Consider the following 20,330-nt stretch of genomic DNA (forward strand, 5'->3'; position numbering starts at 1 on the left):
TTCGCTTTGGTGTCTTCCTCGTGCTGTAACCTGCCGTGGTGAAAGCCTCTAATCGAAGCAGAGTGAATACTCTCGGTGCTGACTTACTAGTTGTCGTCTGCTATGGCTTACAGGAAAGATAAAATCAGAACTACCTCGTATCTTGATCAGGTATTGTAAATGATTTGCTATAACTGCCGATGATATAGGTTAATGTTTTATTTCATGTACTTGAAACAGCAGTGTATTTAGTTAAAAAATGAGAATTGCTGAAGTTATGCGTAACATTTGTGAAGGCTTTGACTCAGGTCTGTAGTAGTTTTCTCATACACAAACTGCTTCCGTTATCATATTTTCACGATTGGTAAAAGATTTATTTTAACAATGTTTTGAGTACTCTGTTTGGAAAGTTAGTCACACTCTGCCTTAAAGTGTAAGTTTCTAAATACCATACATACTGCAGGTTGCAGAACGTATAGTTTTCAAGTGTAAAGTTGGTTGGTTGAACGTGGAAACCGGTTTGCTGAATTCTTTTTGCAAGAAACACTGCAGTGTTCAGTGGGAACTTTTAATATTTTTTTTATTCTTAACTAATGAGCATTCATAAAAAAAGGAATAGAAGTGGATTGAAATACTGTAAGCATGCCTTGCATAGCTGCCGTGCGGAGTAAATTATTATCCTAAGCAAACCAGTGTTATAAAAATAAATATAAATGCATTGCGGTGATATAAACATGGCATTCATGCGTTCATTTTTTGACCCCAGAAAGAGATCATCTTTGTCCACACTTTCTTTGTATGCGCTATCAAGTAGTGCACTTTTAATATCGATTTTATATAAATTACGATTCACAAATGTTAAATATTTTATTTATTATTGTAAGTGTGCTGATCATTTCACAACGGGAAATTCCAAACTCTCCTTCTCCTTGTGCAACAAATTTGCAATCTCAAATGTTTTTTTCTTCGGTAGCAGTGACGCTCCGCGTAGAAGACATACTTTTAGAAATGCATCTCTTGTTTGCTTGCAGGTTTTCAACTGTGTGAAATGGTCATGTTGTGTTAGTACCTGTGAACAGTTTTAAACTAAAGATAAATATATACAAGGGACAAGAAAGAGTATTTTTCGTATATAGCTTTTATAAATACCGATCAGAAATGCTTTAATCCGTTTGGTTTTTAGCTTGTAATTATCGTTAAGTTAGAGAAGTTTGCAAAATAAAATCAGTTCTGTTTGCGTATGTCTGAGTTAATGAGTGTGATGTCTGCATTGCGCCGATAATGGGCTTGTTGGACATTTTAAGCGTTTATATCCTGACAAATGCAACATATAATAATAGGGAAGATTTTACATCTGTAGTAGTTCAAAAGATTTAAAATATACATTGCTCTGGTGGTTTTACCTTTCGATGGTTGTAGTTCCGGACCTCGTTCTGTTAAAATGAATCCCTTTACTACATTGTAGCTTTTCTTTTAGCCGTCGCACTTGCTCAGCTCCTCCAACCTACTTTTAGATTTTTTTCCTCTTTGGTGTCATTTCACTCGTTTTAGAAAAGTACATTAAAACATCAGGTGTTGATAGCCGGTAAAATGCAGTAAGTAGTGTGTCACCATAGTTTCATATTAACCTACTAGATCGGAGTGACTTGGTGAAAAGGCGTACGAAAATTAAAAATACTTTATGTTTCAGGCAAAAGCAGCATCTGTAATTTAACGTAGATTTCAATTATTTACATAGTCGTCTTTATAAACGTGTTTTGGTTCGGCTAATTTCAAGACGAGTTTTTCTTAGACTGCTTACTAAGAGCACCTAATATGAACTCACATGTACTCTAATAGAATGCCCGTTTTCATTAGACAGAAAGTGAAATGGCAATTTAAGAAAAAGCTTTTTTGGCAATTATCGCTGAGATGCTTTTTAAAAACGCAATTTTAACTAGAGCTGGTCTCTCTTTGTAATTATATTCAATATCTGTTGTAGAGATGTTTTAAATTGCATCGTGCTTGACTAAAATAAACACTAATCACTTTGTTCAATTGCATTTTGAACTTGATTCAAGTTTTTGTTTTTACCTGAGCAGGATAACTCGTACATGAAACCAACAAGTGGTCTAGAGTGCTAGTAGCCGTTTATATGGAACTGTATTGCACATTCAGACATTTGGAGTAACTATAATATATATATACTGTGAATGTTAATATGTGCAATAAAGTATCCTATTAATCCCAGAACACTTACTATATCCGCCAGACTCTGCCTGTTCCAGACATTATCTTCACTGCGCATATCTTACACCGGCGCGGTTACACAAAGCGGGGTTTCTCCCAGCCTGGCAATGTCCACGCTGTGAAGGCAAACCAGCCGACTTCTTCCATATATTCTGGTCCTGCACCGTCGTATCCAAATACTGGGCATCACTCGTAGCTGAACTGGGTGGCATATTGGGATGGGAAGTCCCCCTTAGTCCTCTTGCTCTTCTCCTGGGGGTGATGGAGGGGATGGATGGATGTCTCCAGAGCGTCCAGTTGTTCCTGGGAACAGTCATGTTGATTGTTAAAAGGGATATTACAGTGGCCTGCAAGGGCTCAAAATCGCCGTCTATTTCGAAATGGCACAAGGGAGTGGACTGGTGTGCTGTCCAAGAAAAAGCGGTATATGAGGGAAGAGGGTAGCCGAACAAACATGAACGAATTTGGGGCAAATGGACGGGCTCATTGGACTGATTGCTCATGGCACAAAGGGCTGGCCCTTTCCTTTTTATACCAACTAGAGAGGGGGATTATACTTATAATTGTAATGAAATGTCTTGCACGTCACAGTGATACAAAAGTTAATTTGATTATCTTGTTACACAAAATACCAATAAAATTGGATAACAAAAAATTATCATATTAATGGAAATATCTTTGCTATTGAGTCACTATTTCTATTTTCAGGACATTTTAATACTGTACGCGTTAGCAGCAAATTAGTTGCATACTCACCCTTGCAGTCTTTTGTACATCTTCCAGTATTTTTTGTTTTTGATTAGTCCATTTGTTCTAGCAACTTTTGTTTCGACTGTAATGTAAATCAATGTGTTTTTACAGTATGCCGACCGATGCATTTTCAATCCGCAAAAGACTAATTATGTGAGTGACCTATTCCAAAGCAATTCTTTAAATAAAGCCTCAGAATGTGAAATTCCTGAGCACACGTGTTTATGTGATACATTTCACGTTCAGTACTGTCCTATGGTCTCTACGCTTTCATAAACTTATGCAAGTGAAAGACTTCCAAGTCTGCGAATGTGCGTATGTAGCATGGAGGGCACACTTTACATAGCCATGCCTTAAAAACAGTGTTTACCGATGTTAGTTGTCTTCTTTTGTTTAAAGTAGGTTTCTGACTTTTGTGAATTTATAAACCTCCAAGGTAGTCTTGAAAATCAACAACTGTTGTAAAATTGTATGAGTAGCCCTATTTGGCTAATACTTCTGCATGGTACAGATTGAAATGTTCATTTACATATTTTGGAATCTGTTTAGGGGGGATTATGGCGTTTACTACTGATGTCTTGGGGTTCATCCTATTATGGCATTGCAAACTGAGCCAAGTGCACCTGTAACACAATTGACTCACAGGGTAGTGAGAGCGAGCAGTCCAAAGAATCTCAGATATGTAATGTGGGGTTGGAGATTCAGAATTCAAACAGTCAAACAATGGGTACAATAAGTGAATGTCCAGTCCACTTTCTTTTAAAGAAAACAAATACTTTAATCGCACCAAAAAGTAATTTGGCACATGAATAAGAAATAACGCTACTGGAATGCACACTACAGGATTCGTTAAAGAGAGAAAGAAGGTCCGAGTATTCGGCTCTGGTGCAGGCTCACTATGGCATAGTTGACCAGCTTTCCTGTAATCTGTGACCTGTAGGTCATCAGTCACTAACATTTGACTAGGCAGTTCTGAGTTGCAGTCCCACCAAAGAATGTGTTCTGCCAAGACACATTCTGTGTCTTTGACGTATTGGGGTTACCTGATCATGGCACACATTCAGAGCTTCCGAGAGCAGGTCTGGGGCTGTAATTGGCACAGGGCGAACATAGAATTTACATTAAGAGGTGATTTTCTTTCTCTCCATAAAATGGCCTCAGTCAGATACCGGCGCTTGAGCAAAAGAAAGTATCGAGTTGCAAACATTTCCGGATTAATTTACCCCCTCTCTGATCCACTTTTACTCTTGTAGGCGTCAATCTGCTATTCTTGTCGTCAAACACCAGTAACATGTTCATAATTTTTTTAGAATGTCTGTCAGTGAACACAGCGGTCATTTATATATTTAAATGCTTAAGAATCTTCTTTTTACTCATCATTCTTATTTTCTGTTTTAGTCCCAGAAATCCTGGATCGAAAACACATTCAACAAGCGAGAATGCACATATCTTATTCCAAGCTCAAAGGATCCTCACAGGTACGTGGTAAAAAAACGCGATCACTTCGCTAGAACATGCACGTAATATGTTTACTTAGTCATTTCATGGCCCACTGCTACAGTCTGTGGAGGGGAGGAGTTTTAACTACAAACTCCCTTTAAGGAACCGGCACCGTGTGTTTAGTCAGAAAGTAGTAGTCTAAAGAAGGGGTATGTGCGATTTTTGATATGGTGTGGGCAAAGTATCAGAAACTGGAAATACTGTTTATGAAGCTCCACTGTAATATTTAGGATTAATATAAAAGTATTGTAGCATTTATTATTTTTTAATATATTTTCACTTTCAAATTATAAAGGGGCACATTAAGCTTGCCACACACTATATCAGTCGACCTAATCCTTTCCATAAGTCTGGTATGTTCCATTGCAAGGCAATTCCATCCATCACAAGGAATGTCCCCCAATGTCAAGTTTATTTTTAACGTGACTTTTTTGTCAGTGGAAACGTGTGCCACAGCAAGAATGGTAACCAGTGCTGCAATTCGAAAGCATTTACTCTGGGAACCCATACATTAGGGGTCAAGGTGTGACAGAGGAAAGACTGTGAAGAAAGTCATGAGGGACAGAGTCATGAGTCTGGCAGTCAACTTACTTAAAAAAATAAAATCTTCTGCAATGAACATGAACATGACCATGACAAATGTGACAGTAAATCTGTTTTAGTATACTTAATTGGTCACAAAGTGGCAGCATTTAAAATGGCTTACAGGGATAAGACTCCTGTTCTGCAGAGATCTTTGTGTGCCAGCAATTCATGGCATTATAATAATAAGATAACTCCGGTGGTTAGTGCAGTTCCAGGAGAGTTCTTAGTTTTTTCCAGTCACAGTATAGAAATAGAATGGAGGTTTAATGTGCCTGCTGAAGAGCACATAGTTTAACATGCAGACCACAGATTTGTATTTTATGTAAATATGTGAGTGGGTTACGTGCTTTTGACACGGGTATCCCTTTGTTACTTTCAGTTCATAAGTTTCAATCCTTTTTAGTTTTGAAAGAACATTTTGTTAATGAACAGAGAGCCATAATAATAGTAGCATACATTATATAAATGGAACAAATTGCAAAAAGTTTCATAAAAATGAGAAAGAAACAAAGGAGAGGAAAAGAAGAAAAGAAAGAGAGATATATCAAATAACATATTAAAACGATGTATGATAAATATAACAACTGAACGAAAGTAATTACTCTATTAAAAAACTTATAAAATAGCAGGATATAAAACACAGGTAATAATCAACAATCATTAATAATAACAGTTTCAAGGAGGTTTGGACACTTCCTCATTGCAAGGAATATGTAAAGGAAGGGATTGGGCAGATATATTCAGGAAGTTAGTGATGGGCAACCATAATAAGTCCCGCTTAATAGCAAGAGTAATGGGATGAACATAGGCCCTGTCTAGTCTGTGGTTATAACAAACACCATACCACCAGGCTTGAAAAGAAACATTCGAGGTATCCTTCCACGCCTTCGTGATTTGTTGGAATGCTACAGCTATAAGTAAATCAACAATGGATGTGTTAATATTAAAGGAGGACCATATCTGTGAAATGCTACCAAGGAAAATATGGGAAAGGGAAAATTTGAAGAATTTTTTAAATTAATTTGTTGCCACACTTTACCCCAGAAATTATGGATAGCAGGACATGTAAATAACATGGTTCAGATCGGCTACTAAGGCAGAACAGGACCAGCAGGTAGACGGGATAGAAGGATCAATTTTATGTGATTTGGATGGGGTAATCAAAAGGCTATTATATATAAAAAATTAAGTTTGAGTTGTATTTGCTGCTCTAGAGGACTTCCTTATTTTGGTCCAAATGCTATCCCAGGTGGAAATGGAGAAAGAATCATCTAGATCTGATTCACAAGCACATTCCATAATAGACTTCTCTCGAGTGATAGAATTATCCCGTAATTTCTTATAAATCTGGGAAGCGGAGGGAGAAGAATATAAAAATGATAAAGCAATAGAAGAAGATTTAGAATGTGTGGAGGAAAGTGTAAGGGCATCATAAGCAGTTTGAGCAGTCGTTCTCAATAATGTATATTTGAAAAGATAGGGGAAGAGAAAAACGAGTTTGAAGAGCAGAAAAGGGAATACAAGATCCATCTTGAAAAAGCTGGTGAGTCCATTTAAGACCGAAATCTAACCAATCACTCCAAAAAAGAGTCCTATTTTTTGATTTTTATATGGTTATTATACCAAATAGGAGATTGTAAAAAGCGAGCACGATCATCCAAATCGTCCAAAATGATAGGACGAAAGATTTTGCGAGTATTCTTAAGGATGGGAAGAGAACATTTCTTTGGGGTGTGTGTTAACAAAACAAATTCCTCAAACGTTAAAGGATGAAAGAAGGAGGATTCAACCTCTACCCACAAACACTGAACAGGGATCAGGTATATGATCAGAAATGAAAGAGGCAGAGTGTGTGAGAAAAAATGAGGTGTGATACGAGGAGAAATCAGGGAAATTAACACCACCTAAATGTTTAGGAGACTTAAGTTTGTAAAAGGACATCCTAGCTGGTTTATTTTGCCATAAAAAATTTGATAATATAGAATAAATATTTTTGTAACAAGATTTAGGAATATTAACTGGGAGGTTTGACAAGAAAAATTAAATTATTGGGACTAACATTTTGATAGAATCTAATCTACCCCACCAAATAAGAACAGGGGATGCCATCTGTCAGTAAAGGTGGTGAGGGTTATTAGCAGATTTTTTAAATTTAATGCTACAGTATCTTTAATAGAAGGTGTAAACCAAAGGCCGAGGTATTTGATATTAGTTGGACTCCAGTGAAAAGAAGAAGATAAATACTACCTTCATGCTGACTTTATTTAGATGGAGGATCTCACATTTATCCACATTAAGTTTATAACCTGATACCAGTGCATACTCCGAGACCTCTAATAGAAACCTCGGCAGAGAAGTTTGAGGATTAGAAATAAATAAAAGAATGTCGTCTGCATAAGCAGAAATCTTTAGATGTTTATCACCATAAGGAAAACCAGAAATTTTTTCATTGATACAAATTTTTGTTAAAAAGGGTTCTAATGCTAAAATAAATGAAAGGGGAGAAAGTGGACAACCTTGCCGGACACCTCTGAGAAGAGGAAAAGAAAAAGAGACAAGACCATTGGCTAAAATAAAAGATCTGGGAAAGGAATAAAGTAGTGAGAGATATGAAAGGAATTTAGGACCAAAACCAAGAGAGAAGAAAAGATAAATTGCCAATTAACTCTATCAAAAGCTTTTTCAGTGTCTAACGCAACAGCTGCTAATGATTTCTTATAAGAATTAGATTTACTTAGAACATTAAAAGAGAGACGGGTATTGTCAGAAAGGTGATGGCCTTTGATAAAAACACATTGTTCTTTACTAATTAATTTTGGTAAAATGTTTTCCAAACTAAGCGCAAGAATTTTTGCGAAAATTTTATAATCTAGATTAATTAAAGAGATTGGTCTGTAATTTTTACATAAAGTGTGATCTTTATTTTCTTTGGGCAGAAGACCGATTAGAGCTTCTTGAAAAGATCCTTCAGATTTCTGTGATGTAAAAAAAAAGGAAAATAACTGGTGAAGTTTAGGGATAAGCAGGGAGGAAAAATGAGAGCAAAACTCTATGGTAAACCCATCTGGACCAGGTGCTTTACCTCTTTTAAGAACCTGAATGGACTCCAGAATATCTCTAGGTTGTATATCAGCCTCCAATGGGGAGAAATCAACATCTGAAGAGGAGGGCAAAGGAATGGAGGACAAATAATGAGTAATGTCAGACAGTAAAGGTGAGGATTCAGGTGTATATAGTTTTTGGTAAAAATCAGTGAACTCAGCTAGGATATCTTCATATTTATGGACTGTAACGTTAGAGGAAGTAACAATGGAGTCAATTTTAGTATGTTCTTTTTTAACTTTGAGATAATTAGCAAAGAGATTACCAGCTTTATTCTGTGCGCTGTAATATTTAGCACTAGACTTAAGTAAAAATAAATTTGCAGATTCAGTGGAGAGCTTGTTAAAGGAGAGTTTGGACCTAATAAGATTATCCAGGTCAGATTGTTTCTTAGTTAAATAAAAGGAATGTTCTAGCCGTGTAATTTGAGTGTTAAGTAAATGTATAGATTGAGAGGCTGTACCTCTTTTTTGGGCAACCAATGAAATAATGAAGTCTCTAGAGGCAGTTTTAAAGGTGTCCCAAATAAGAGAAGGAGATATCTGGGAAGAATCATTGTCATAAAAAAATAGAGGCAAATTCAAGAAAGGCCTGTGTAAAGTTGGGATCCAATAGAAGAGAGTTATTAAACCTCCATCTCCTAGTGCCTTTCATGGGGGGGGTGGGGGGGGGGGGGGGGAGTAAATCTAGACTTAAGGAAACCGGGGCATGATCAGAGATTAAAATAGAACCTATGTCAGAGTGAGTAATGTGTTGAATGAGGGCTTTGGAAATAAAAATATAATCCAACCGGGATTGGGAAGAGTGAGGGGGTGAGTAGAATGTGTATTCTCTAAGAGTAGGATGACAAAGTCTCCAGGAGTCTACTAGAGCTCTTTGAGAAATAGTAGAAGCAAATAGAGAATGCATGGGGGAGGGAGAGAATCTAGAATCAGATCGTCTATCTAAAAATGGATCCATAATCATATTACAATCACCACCCAAAATAAGATAATCATCAGTGTATTGCATGAGAGAGGATAGCATATGGGGCCAAAATAACTTATCCTGAACAGTGGGATCATATACATTGAAAATAGAGGAATTCAACAAAGAGACTGCTACCCACCTACCCTCCGAATCATTATCTTGCTTAACGAGGTGGACATCTAAACGTTTATGGCATAAAATAGCAACACCATTACGTTTCCCAGACCCAGGAGATGCAAAAACATGACCTACCCAATGACGACGCAGTTTAGAAATTTCAGTATCCTTAACGTGAATTTCTTGTAATAGTGCAATGTCCCCTTTTAAATTTGCTATATGAAACGGAACACGTTGACGTTTAATGGGGGAACCGAGACCTTTAACATTCCAAGATAAAATATTCAAAGACATCTAAGGATATGAACTAGGACTTAAAAGTAGAGAAAAAACGAATGTATAAGTGTTAAAGAATAAACAACAACTGGTAAATTGTAAATGAAAGAATAAAAACATTGCAAGCATAAGGACTATCTATATATGCAAAGAGAAAAAAGTTACATAACCTTTTACATAATTGAAGAACTGCCATAAACAAACTGTATTTAGAAGAAGAGGAATTAGAAAGTAGAAAAATATATGAAACTGAAGTAAGAAGAGAAGATTGAGAAGAAAAGATGAAGAGAACTAATAAGTATAATGAACTAAATGGTCAAGGAGAGAAAAATAAAGAGAAAGGAAAGAGCAAAACATAAAAACAAAGAGGAAAATAGATAAACAAAGAAGAAAAAAGAATCTGAGAAAAGTAAAGGAGAAGAACAAAACAAAGATAAAGGGACAGAACAAAAGAAGCTGTTGATATGAAAATGAGAATACAATAACAAAAAAACATACCACAAAAAGAGAATAAAGATGGGGGTGGTGGAACCACATAGGGGAGAGGGGACGCCGAACGGGAAACTCCAGAATGACAAGGAGGACGTCATCCAGGAAAAATTAAGGAGATAACATACGGAGGCCCATATATCCATATCTGATGAAGGAAAGAAAGAAAAAATATGTTAACAACAATCAGTACAAACTACAACAGAAGTAAACAACATCATTGCCAAAATAAACAAAGTAAACAACAAGTAACCAATGTGAAGATAATTAAGTCATTTATGATCTGGATATGTCCATGGAATCATGTCGACAAGTATTCAGAAATTGTTGAAGTATTGCTGGGTCTTTGTTGTCTTATTGTCCCCTTGAATGAATGAATGAAGGAGAACTTATAACGCGCAACTAAGCCCAAAGGCATCAAGGCGCCTAACAAAAAAGAATCAAAATGGACCCAGAACCAAAATCACGGATAGGCCCCTGCAAAAAGCCATGTCTTTAATGCCTTCCTAAACGTCAAGACAGATTGTTGAGATTTAATTTCAATAGGAATGGTGTTCCACAATTTAGGGGCTAAAGACGAGAAGGCTCTACCTCCCCATTTAACTCTTCGAAAACGGGGTACTGATAACAAGCTCTTTCTAGAAGAGCGAAGGTTTCTACAAGGGGCATAAAGCCTCAGCAGATCCCTGACCCCCCCGGCCCCAGAGCCAGAAAGCGCTCCATAAGTCAGGCAGAGGGTCTTAAAAGTGATCCTGGCCTGTATCGGAAGCCAATGCAGACTCTTCCTAGCAGCTGTAGCAGAAGAGAGCCTGGGGGCATCAAGCACGAATTTAGCTGCAGCATTCTGGGCAGTTTGCAAACGTTGCATGGAACCTTTATCAATACCAGCGTAAAGGGCGTTACAGTAATCAAGCCGAGAGGCGACCAATGCAACCACGATCTGTTTGCGAGCCTGTGGAGCTAAATAGTGTTTTATTTTTCTAAGGATCTTAATAATGCCCCAACAGGTTTCAACCGTCCTGTTTACCTGCTGCACCATGGAAAGAGAGGGATCAATCAAAACTCCCAGGTTACGAGCTAAGTCCGTGGGAGTGGGACACGCACCCAGAACAGGGGGCCACCACTCAGAGGACCAGATGTCCCTCTTCCCACCAAAAACAAGAACCTCAGTTTTTTCCCCATTCAGCTTCAGTGAATTATAAATCATCCACTGAGAAACTGCCTCCATGCAGTTCCTGAAGCTGAGAGCAGAGGTATTGCCCGCGTGGGAGAGGGACACCATAATCTGGGTGTCATCAGCGTAAGAGACCACCTCCATCCCGTAAGATCTTATTAACCTGGCAAGTGGGGCCACATAGATATTAAAGAGGGTCGGACTAAGAGCCGACCCCTGTGGGACCCCACATTGCACAGGCAGGGATGGAGATAGAAACTCGCCCATTTTGACCCTCTGTTCCCTCTGATCAAGAATAGAGGCCAAAAGGCTTAAGGCCGGCTCTTCCACCCCTATATCCCTGAGACGAGATGTTAAAATCGAGGGGGAAAGGGTGTCGAAGGCGGCTGTAAGATCCAACAGGACCAGAAGAGTGGTATGGCCCTGGTCAACCTCAGTACGGATATTATTTAACACAACCGTGAGAGCCGACTCCGTACTGTGGAACCTCCGAAAGCCGTGCTGAGACTGGTCTAGAAGACCTGAAATATCCAGGAAAGCCGCCAGATGCTCATTCAAATGAGTCTCCAGCATCTTTGCTGGTGCTGGGAGCAAAGATATGGGGAGAAAGTTCTTAAGGATTTCGGGGTCCAAAGTTGGCTTCTTTAAAAGAGGCTTAACTACAGCACTCTTCCACGAAGTAGGAAAAATCCCCTCCTGCATCGCCCGGTTCATAATATCCAGAAGCGGGGGCAGTAGGGTTTCCCTACAATCCTTAAGAACTTTAAGAGGACATGGGTCCAAAGGAGACACCGACCTAGTTTTACTCAAAAGCAGGTCCAGTTGGTGTAAGGACAGCGGGGGAATGCAAGACAAGCTCGCCGAGGAAGCCGCATTTCCATTTCCTGAGGGAGGAGTAACAGAGGTGGGAGAGGGAGGCATAGATGGCCTTTGCAGTTCAAGAGCCAGATAAATATCGGCAATTTTAGAATGGAAAAACTGGGCAATCTTATCACAAAAATCTCGAACTAACAATAGGGTCGGGCATTTGTAAGGTACACCTTAAAAAGACAAGGGTGGAAAAGACCATATCGAGCATTGAGACTGCGAAGAGTAGGCCTCATATCCAGGAACTTTTTTCGACGGTCCGCAGTCACATTGGCGTAATCTTGAGCAAAAAATAGATTGGAACCATGCCATGAAATTTTTCCTCGTTGTTTGGCAGCTTGGAACACTTTGAGTAAGTCGGTGTATTCCCAAAAATATAAAATAACTCCTCTAGGTTTTGCTGTAGAGGATGAGGAGTGAGAGCTTTGACCCAAGCGATGAGCACACTGAATATTTAATGGAGGAGTGTCAGGGAGACCAAGAAGAGTTGGTAGAAATGATTGAAAACATGAAATTGGATTAGAACCTTCAAGACCTTCAACCAAACCATAAATGCGTAGGTTGTTGCGTCTATTGCGGTTTTCCAAATTTTCAACTTGTTGTTTGAGGTGAACAATCTCTTTATGTAAAAGGGGAACTTGATTTATGGAGTCCTGGACTGAGTCAACTCCTGCTCTAGGTCCACAACCCTTTGAGCAGTGTGGGACCAGTTGTCTTCGAGACTTTGTAAGCGTAGATTGGTTTCTTCCATATACGGTTTCAGAGCACAAATTTCTTCAAGGAGAAGCTCCATGGAGATAGGAGATGAGGGATTGGTAGGGGAAGGAGGATTAACTTTCACCCTTTTGCCTGATGCGGAAGCTGCTGGTAGTTTAGAATTCTGTTTGGGACGAGTGACTGAAGAAGCAGAGCCTTTAGGGTCAGAAGACTCAATGGGTACCTCATCCATATTGTCACGCAAGACAGTGAAAGGATTAGGATCTGCCAATGAAAGATTGCTGGCTTGTCGAGCCCCATTACGAGTGCCACAAGGCATTGCCATGAAGAAAAGGAGGCAGAATTACTTTCAATAGACCCAAAAAGAGCAACAGGGCAAATAAAGGCACTTAATAAATATGAAACCCAATGCAAGAAAGTACAGTATGGAGCATTTACGGAGAATAAAAAAGAACTAACATTCCAGGAGAAATAGGTTGTATTGAACACCTCATGAAATAATGAGGAAATGTCAAAATGTCAAAAAGAGGCGAGGAAAAACCTTTGAGCAGTCATTGCCAGTGTAAATTGTGAGGAAAATAGACTCCAGGGAAATTGGCGGCAAAACGAGAGAAGCATTGGAAAAATAAACAAAACAAAATGGCGGCCGCAACTCTGACGAGCCGCGCTTGAGGAGAAAAGTCAGACCGGCATCATTAAAATGCTCTTCATACCTCTACAGCGGTCACAAAGCATAGCGGAGCGGTTCCGATGTCTGTGGAGCTGATTTCCGAGGTCCGACACACGAGGAGAAGAGCCTGGAGAATCTTCGTCGCTCACGCCGCTGCGGAGCTCCAGACGGCTCCTAAGCCACGCCCCCCATAAGTTTCAATCCTAACCTAGTACAGTGAGATATGAACTGGCATTTCGGAGCTGCATACAAACTGCAGGTCATGTGTTTCGATCTTTGCTTGTTTCTAATTCTGCCGTTTTTCGAAGTTTGCCAAGGAGGATTCCTTTGGCTAGTATTAAAGTCTTGTTTTTACAGACCAGCCCAATCGCTGTTTTAAGTTTTAAATCCTTACTTTGTTTTTCTCGCATCCATGCACTCTTAACCTAATGTCAACAAGTATAGACAATATGTGACTCCTTCTTACACCTTATAACCCTCCTTGCCTTTTGTAACATTTCCTGTACTTTGATTTACACACTGATATGATTTATTGTTTTTGTGCGTTATGTAAAGTGCTTTGATAACCTACCCTGGAATGAGTAGTTCTATAAAACAATTGCATACAAATATTTTAGTAAGTGCCATATAAATCTTTCTTGTGTGTAATTACTCACACAGATGCAACTGGCATTATTACAGTGCAAGCACCTCTCGTACATGGGGTGGGTTGAGGTGAGGGAGCTTGGGGAAGGGGGAGAGCAAAGTAAAAATCCCTGCCTCCAAATCATAATTTCCGTATAAAAGTACTTGTGAAGCGATAAGCTGCGTGCCTTTGTTTCCTTCTATTCAATTGGCGTATAGGTGTTCGCTACAGAGAGCGTCCAGCCAGGATGATACTAGAACAAAAGGAGGACTGATTGCCCTTTAAATGAGGCCTTTGCATTGGGCCTAGCTGGAAAATAAGTTAGCCCTCTTGCCACCTGCACGTTGCTGCTCTGAACAGAAAGCAGCCCAGTGCAGGTGTTCCTGAATGGTTTCCCGGTGTCAGAAAATTACACAATGACAAATTCAGTTTATTTCACTGGGTTGGCCGTATCCTAGATTCAGCTCAAAATAGCTGCTGGAACGGGGACCTGGTGGGATCTCGCTAATTTCCTGCACTGAAGGTGACCTTGGGTGATTTCTCAAAATGCTCGTCGGCTTAAGGCTGAGGTCTTCAAACTGGGGGGCGGGCCCCCCTAGGGGGGCCTCAAGTGATCCCAGGGGCGGGCAATGCGTGGCCAAAAGAAGCATTAAGCTCACAGTAGTGCTTTGTTAGTTGCATCACTAACATCTTTTGTCATTTATATCTGGCTGGGAGAAGGTGTCAAAAGGGAAGGGACTCAAATATTCTTCAACACCCCCCCTAGTCTAGTCAAATTAGTTTAAAAAATGGGCTAACCTAGAACTAATTGCATTACAATTTCTGTGAGTGGATTGTTATTGAAATTTTCCCGTAGAAAACGATGGTGAAAAGTCTACCACTCTATCATGACGCGTTAATCCAATATGGCGGATTTTTCAAAATGGCTGCCCATTATTTGAGATATAGGGTATAACTGTTTATATGCCCAAGTGTGGTATCATTTAATATGTTTTTAGGGACGAATAAGTAAAAAATGACATCAAAAATGGTTTCTGATGACCATAATATCAAATAATCGCGGAATATGTCAGACAAAGTTTGTATAATTTTTTCATTGACTTGTATGACAAAGTGTGAAGGAACGTAAATATTACAATTAACTTTTGAAATAAAAAGTTTGCTATTGTTTGTGTTTTGTTTTGTAACTTTGTTGTTGTTGTTTGTTTTTTGTTAATCAAAAATGTTTCATTTATGTGTTACAGGTTCTTGTGAGTTGCTGTGAGATACAATGAAAATGGACAGAGAAAAGTGTTTCATTTGTGATGTGGTGTTTCAAGAAGATGACGATGTATCTGTACTCACTGAAAGAGGAGTGACTGGAATTCAAAAAGCATGCAAGGAGAGAAAAATATCTAAGTTTCACGTTTGTGTTGGGCAGAAAGTGCACAAGAAATGTAGAGCGTGTTTTCTTAACTTTAAAACTCTGTTCCAGGAGAAAGAATCAGATCCCACAACTTCTCGTGTTGTACGGTCATGTTAAACCCCGTTTGATTTTAGAAAAAATTGTTTTTTCTGTGGTACTGAGTTAAGTTTATACTTCAGGGAGAGGGAAAAAAAATGCGTGGTTTAATGCACGAACAGTTGAATTCAAATCATCAGTTTTACAAAAATGCAACGAACGCAATGATGAATGGGCAGACAAAGTTAAGAGACGTATCCAAAATGTGTCTGATTTACATACTGTACAAACAGTGTTACGTCAATTTTTATACTGGAAAATTAATTCCCAGGCAGTTCACTGATAACCCAAAACAATTTTTTCTAAAATCAAACGGGGTTTCACACGACCGTAGAACACGAGAAGTGCCCAACACAAACGTGAAACTTAGATATTTTTCTCTCCTTGCATGTTTTTGGAATTCCAGTCACTCCTCTTTCAGTGAGTACAGATACATCGTCATCTTCTTGAAACACCACATCACAAATGAAACACTTTTCTCTGTCAATTTTCACTGTATCTCACAGCAACTCGCAAGAACCTGTAACCCAAATGAAACATTTTTGATTAACAAAAAAAACAAACAATAACAACAAAGTAACAAAACAAACAATAGCAAACTTTTTATTTCAAAAGTTAATTGTAATATTTACGTTCCTTCACACTTTGTCATACAAGTCAACGAAAAAATTATACAAACTTTGTCTATCTGACATATTCCGCGATTATTTGATATTATGATCATCAGAAACAATTTTTTAATGTCTTTTTGGACTTTCCCGTCCCTAAAAACATATTAAATGATACCACACATGGACATATAAACAGTTATACCCTATATCTCTAATAATGGGCAGCCATTTAGAAAAATCCGCCATATTGGATTAACGCGTCATGATAGAGTGGTAGACTTTTCACCATCGTTTTCTAGGGAAATTTCAATAACAATCCACTCACAGAAATTGTATTGCAATTAGTTCTAGGTTCCGCAACAAATTGACTAGTCTACCCCCCATTTCAAATAATCATACTCTGGGTATTTTTACAGGTTAGTAAGGCCTGCCTGACCAGAATAGTATGTTTTTCATTCGTTTATTTGGTTGCATTTTTTAAACCGTAAGATAATTTAACTGTAATGTTTGAATATGTCTCCTCTTTAAATAAATCAAGACATATTCAAACATTGACAATATAATGGAATGATTGTTAAAAATTCTGAAGGTGGCCCGATTTAAGTTAATTTTTTCACGGGGGGCGCGGGTTTAAAAAGTTTGAAGACCACTGGTTGCCTTAACCCCTTGCATGCTTCTGACGGAACCACTCCGTCATGAGCCACGGGCGCCGTGTGCTCATGACGGAGTGGTTCCGTCATGCTGCGGCCGTTGGCGGCCGCTCCGCCCACGCGGCGCTAATTCCCCGCCTGTGCGGGCGATTAGCGCAAGTGGGTGGAGTCATGACGGAACCACGCAGTCATGAGCACAGCTCGCCCGTGACTCATGACGGCGTGGTTCCGTCATGAGCATAGCGGCGCCGCAAACCCCCCCCAAACCCCCCCAGCGCTGCGGCGGAATTCGCGCCGCAGCGAAGGGGTTAAGGCAATGTTTAAGAGGTCAATCAATGAATGATGTCACAAAACATCTCGAAACCCAAGATGACAATGCAATGTTCTAGAGTGCTTATTGTAGGTGATTGTTAGTGATGCAGGACTGGGTGAAGAGAGCTTCTTTTTCTCTACACACTGTGGCCCATTTAGGATCCATTTTATTATTGACTTTATTTAGATCTTGTGCTTTGTTTGTTTTATTTTTAACATGTTTTGGCCCAACAAGTCACCACTGCGTGACTTTTTGTTTGAATCATTGCTTTCTGTTTTTTTTTTTGTTCCAAATATATTACATTTTGTAACCGAGAAACAAACAAAAAATTACAGAATTTTTGGGGAAAATGTCTAACGGAAGATGCATATAGTAACTACTTGACAACATCAGTGTAATGCATCAATTTAAATTAGCGCACCAAGGTTATTGGAGCCCCAACATCTGTTTATTCTGCCCAGGGGGGTCTACAGGCAAACTGAGGAGCCGCTTCCAGTGCTGGGTCTCGGTCCCCCAGCAGGCTCCACTCTTTGCACGGCGCGGGAGGTGACGTCACTCTCCATGGCGCCTAAAAACCGGCCACAGAACTCCAGCACTCCTGCGGGACGTGCCTGGGCTGCGCCTGGGCGAAGCTCGGGCCATGGGCAGGCCTATCTACACCCGTCCGCGGCTGAACGAGGCAGGGCAGGACCACCCCTCTTGGCTCAGGGGCTGAAAACTTTTTTTTGACACCCAGACAACATTCAAGGAGGCCATGGCGGAATATAGTTGGAGTGAGACACCAAAAATCGGGATTTTGTGGGGTAAGGTTTTGTGCATATTGTGAGTTAGAAATGGTGAAGCGTAAATTGGTAGCTGACCCTCCGTGCTCCACCATTGACTCCTTCCTAGTGCGCGCAGTTAGCGCAATTAATGTCGAAATAGATGGAACAGAATGCCGCCTATCCCTTGGATTAGGCACAGTGACAGAAGGGACAGATGGGGAGGGTTGGGCATTAACCCAGAAAGAGAATCCACAACCAAGGGAATCTCTTCATGTTGAGCAACAAGGTGCTCCAAGGACAAGAGAAAGCATAATAGTCCCTCGTATAGAATTACATATGCAGACTACCACTCCCCGTCATACCCCTAACGGGTCACTCACCCCGAAAAGAAAAAGAGAAGAATAAGAGTCAGGCAATGGTAGGGAGTAATAAAAGTAAGAAAGGCCCACCTCAGAATTTGCTAGACCAACTAGTTGATGGTTCAATTGATCAAGGGACCCCTGGAAATTAGTGGTTTGCTAAGGAATACCAATGACAGTCTTGAGGAAAGGAAGAATGTGGCAAAGGGGGACCCATCGAACATCCTTTGTAGGTAATAGCGGCCACTGTTAGGGCAACAAGTATAGCAACGGGCAGTAATATAGGTAGGGGAGCCTGCTACAAAGTACCTTTAGGGAGCAAAAATGGACATGAGACAGCAAAACAACCCCAAACGAGCCAACAGCCCCAGAATAACCAATTATGCCAAACCAGAGGGGATATGCCCGAGTCGAATCGACTAACCACAAAATTCATCAAGTCAAGAGAACATGGGGTGTCTGAGGGAAGAGCTGGCATCTCCATAAATTTACCACCTGAATGTTGCCCATATGTGGCATTTATGGTTAATGTGCCCCCGAAACAGTCGTACCAAAGGAAACCACACGATACTCTAAAAAATAAAGTGGTCCCCTGGCTAGATAAGAACTGTGGCTACCCAGTAGAAAGAGCAAGCCAGATACTCCTAACAAGAAGAATAAGTTGGATTGCCCCCCTAGTTAAGAGCTTCAAAGGAGATTGCATAATCATTAAAATTAGAAGTCCAAGCTGAGCAAGGAACACTCTGGACAGAGCGGCTACAATACTACACCCCGAGCAGAATGTGTCATTACAACCCATTGGCTTTTTCTATAGACCTCTAAGGCCTGTACCAAATAGGGGAGTTGAACGAGGGCACCCCAGTTTGAACCCTCTATTGCCAAATTATCCCCAATATGCACTGACCGTGTCAAATAGATATCAAGCTGTGAGCTCCTCACAAGGAAATGCCTGACATAGTGCCGCCTGTTTACCTAATGTGGAGTATGAATCTGCAGGAGACGGGTTAAGTGAAGCTGGAGTATTAAATGCTAAAGATCTATTAGAAGTCACACTTAATGCCCTTTAAACGTAAAGAGCTTACATGAGGAGACCCCATATATAGGTAGGGACGAAGAAAGAAATTGTGACTATTTTGATGATAAAACAGGAAAAATATTAGAAAACGGATACACAATTGCTACCCCGAATATAGCTGGTCTATTGAGTAAAAACGATACACTAGGATGGTTAGATTTAATTAACGAACAGGACATAATTTGTATGCAGGAAACCTGGTGCACTGATCATGTTTACATTGAAGGGTTTACATCATATGACTTACCTGCAGTACCATCCCCTGTGGGCAGAGCGAAAGAAGGGCTTCTAATTTTTATATCAAACAAAATCCCAGTTCACCATTTCTAAAAGCTGACTCATTCCCAGAATTACTGTCTCATGTTAGCTGTGAAGCGTGGGTGTTACATTTTTCTAGTATTTTTAATCCACCTGATGAAATGGTATCTAGACCCCAAATCCCAACGCAATGCGAGTGGCCAGTTATACCTCTGAACATTACACTTGAGGAGGTTAAGGAAGGACTGATGGAAAGTCGGGGAGGTAAAGCTCCAGGCCCCGATGGGGTCCCAGGAGACGTTTATAAAACCTATGGGGACCTGTCCTTACAAGAGTTTTTAATTTAGCCGTGACCGAGGGTACACCAACTACATGGGGCCAATTGGTAAATATTCCCATTTTAACCTCTTCAATGCCCGTGACGAGCTGGTCTCGTCATGGGTCGCGCTGTGCCCATGACGAGACCAGCTCGTCATAAACCCCGCCCGCTAATACAACGGCCGGCACAGGGCGGGGAAAGGGGCGGGCACTGAAGGGGTTAAAAAAGAGGACAAATCGGTAGATAAAAATTACTGCCCTATCTCGCTCCTGGACTCCTCAGTAAAAGTGATGCGCAAAGTGTTACTGTCAAGATTGGAAGGTTGGGTTACAGAGAATGAGATTCTATCACCAGCACAAAACGGTTTTAGGAAAGGGTTAGGAACAATAGAGCAATGTATTAATTTAAAACTTTTAATAGGTAAATATACT

At 40.0% G+C, this 20,330-nt stretch overlaps 1 protein-coding gene across 2 annotated transcripts in view; it reads left to right on the forward strand.

Annotated features, from left to right (window-relative positions):
- TRPM7 (transient receptor potential cation channel subfamily M member 7) overlaps positions 1 to 20,330 on the forward strand; it is a 2,096,104-nt gene that overhangs the window by 115,134 nt on the left and 1,960,640 nt on the right. For both annotated transcript variants that reach the window (XM_085644243.1, XM_085644244.1), the window contains exon 2: positions 4,357 to 4,436. In XM_085644243.1, the coding sequence (XP_085500369.1) occupies positions 4,357 to 4,436 (80 nt within the window). The remainder of the gene's footprint in view (positions 1 to 4,356; positions 4,437 to 20,330) is intronic.

The sequence above is a fragment of the Triturus cristatus genome, chromosome 3_1 (genome assembly GCF_964204655.1).
Source record: "Triturus cristatus chromosome 3_1, aTriCri1.1, whole genome shotgun sequence".
In the NCBI taxonomy this organism is placed as follows: Eukaryota; Metazoa; Chordata; class Amphibia; order Caudata; family Salamandridae; genus Triturus; species Triturus cristatus.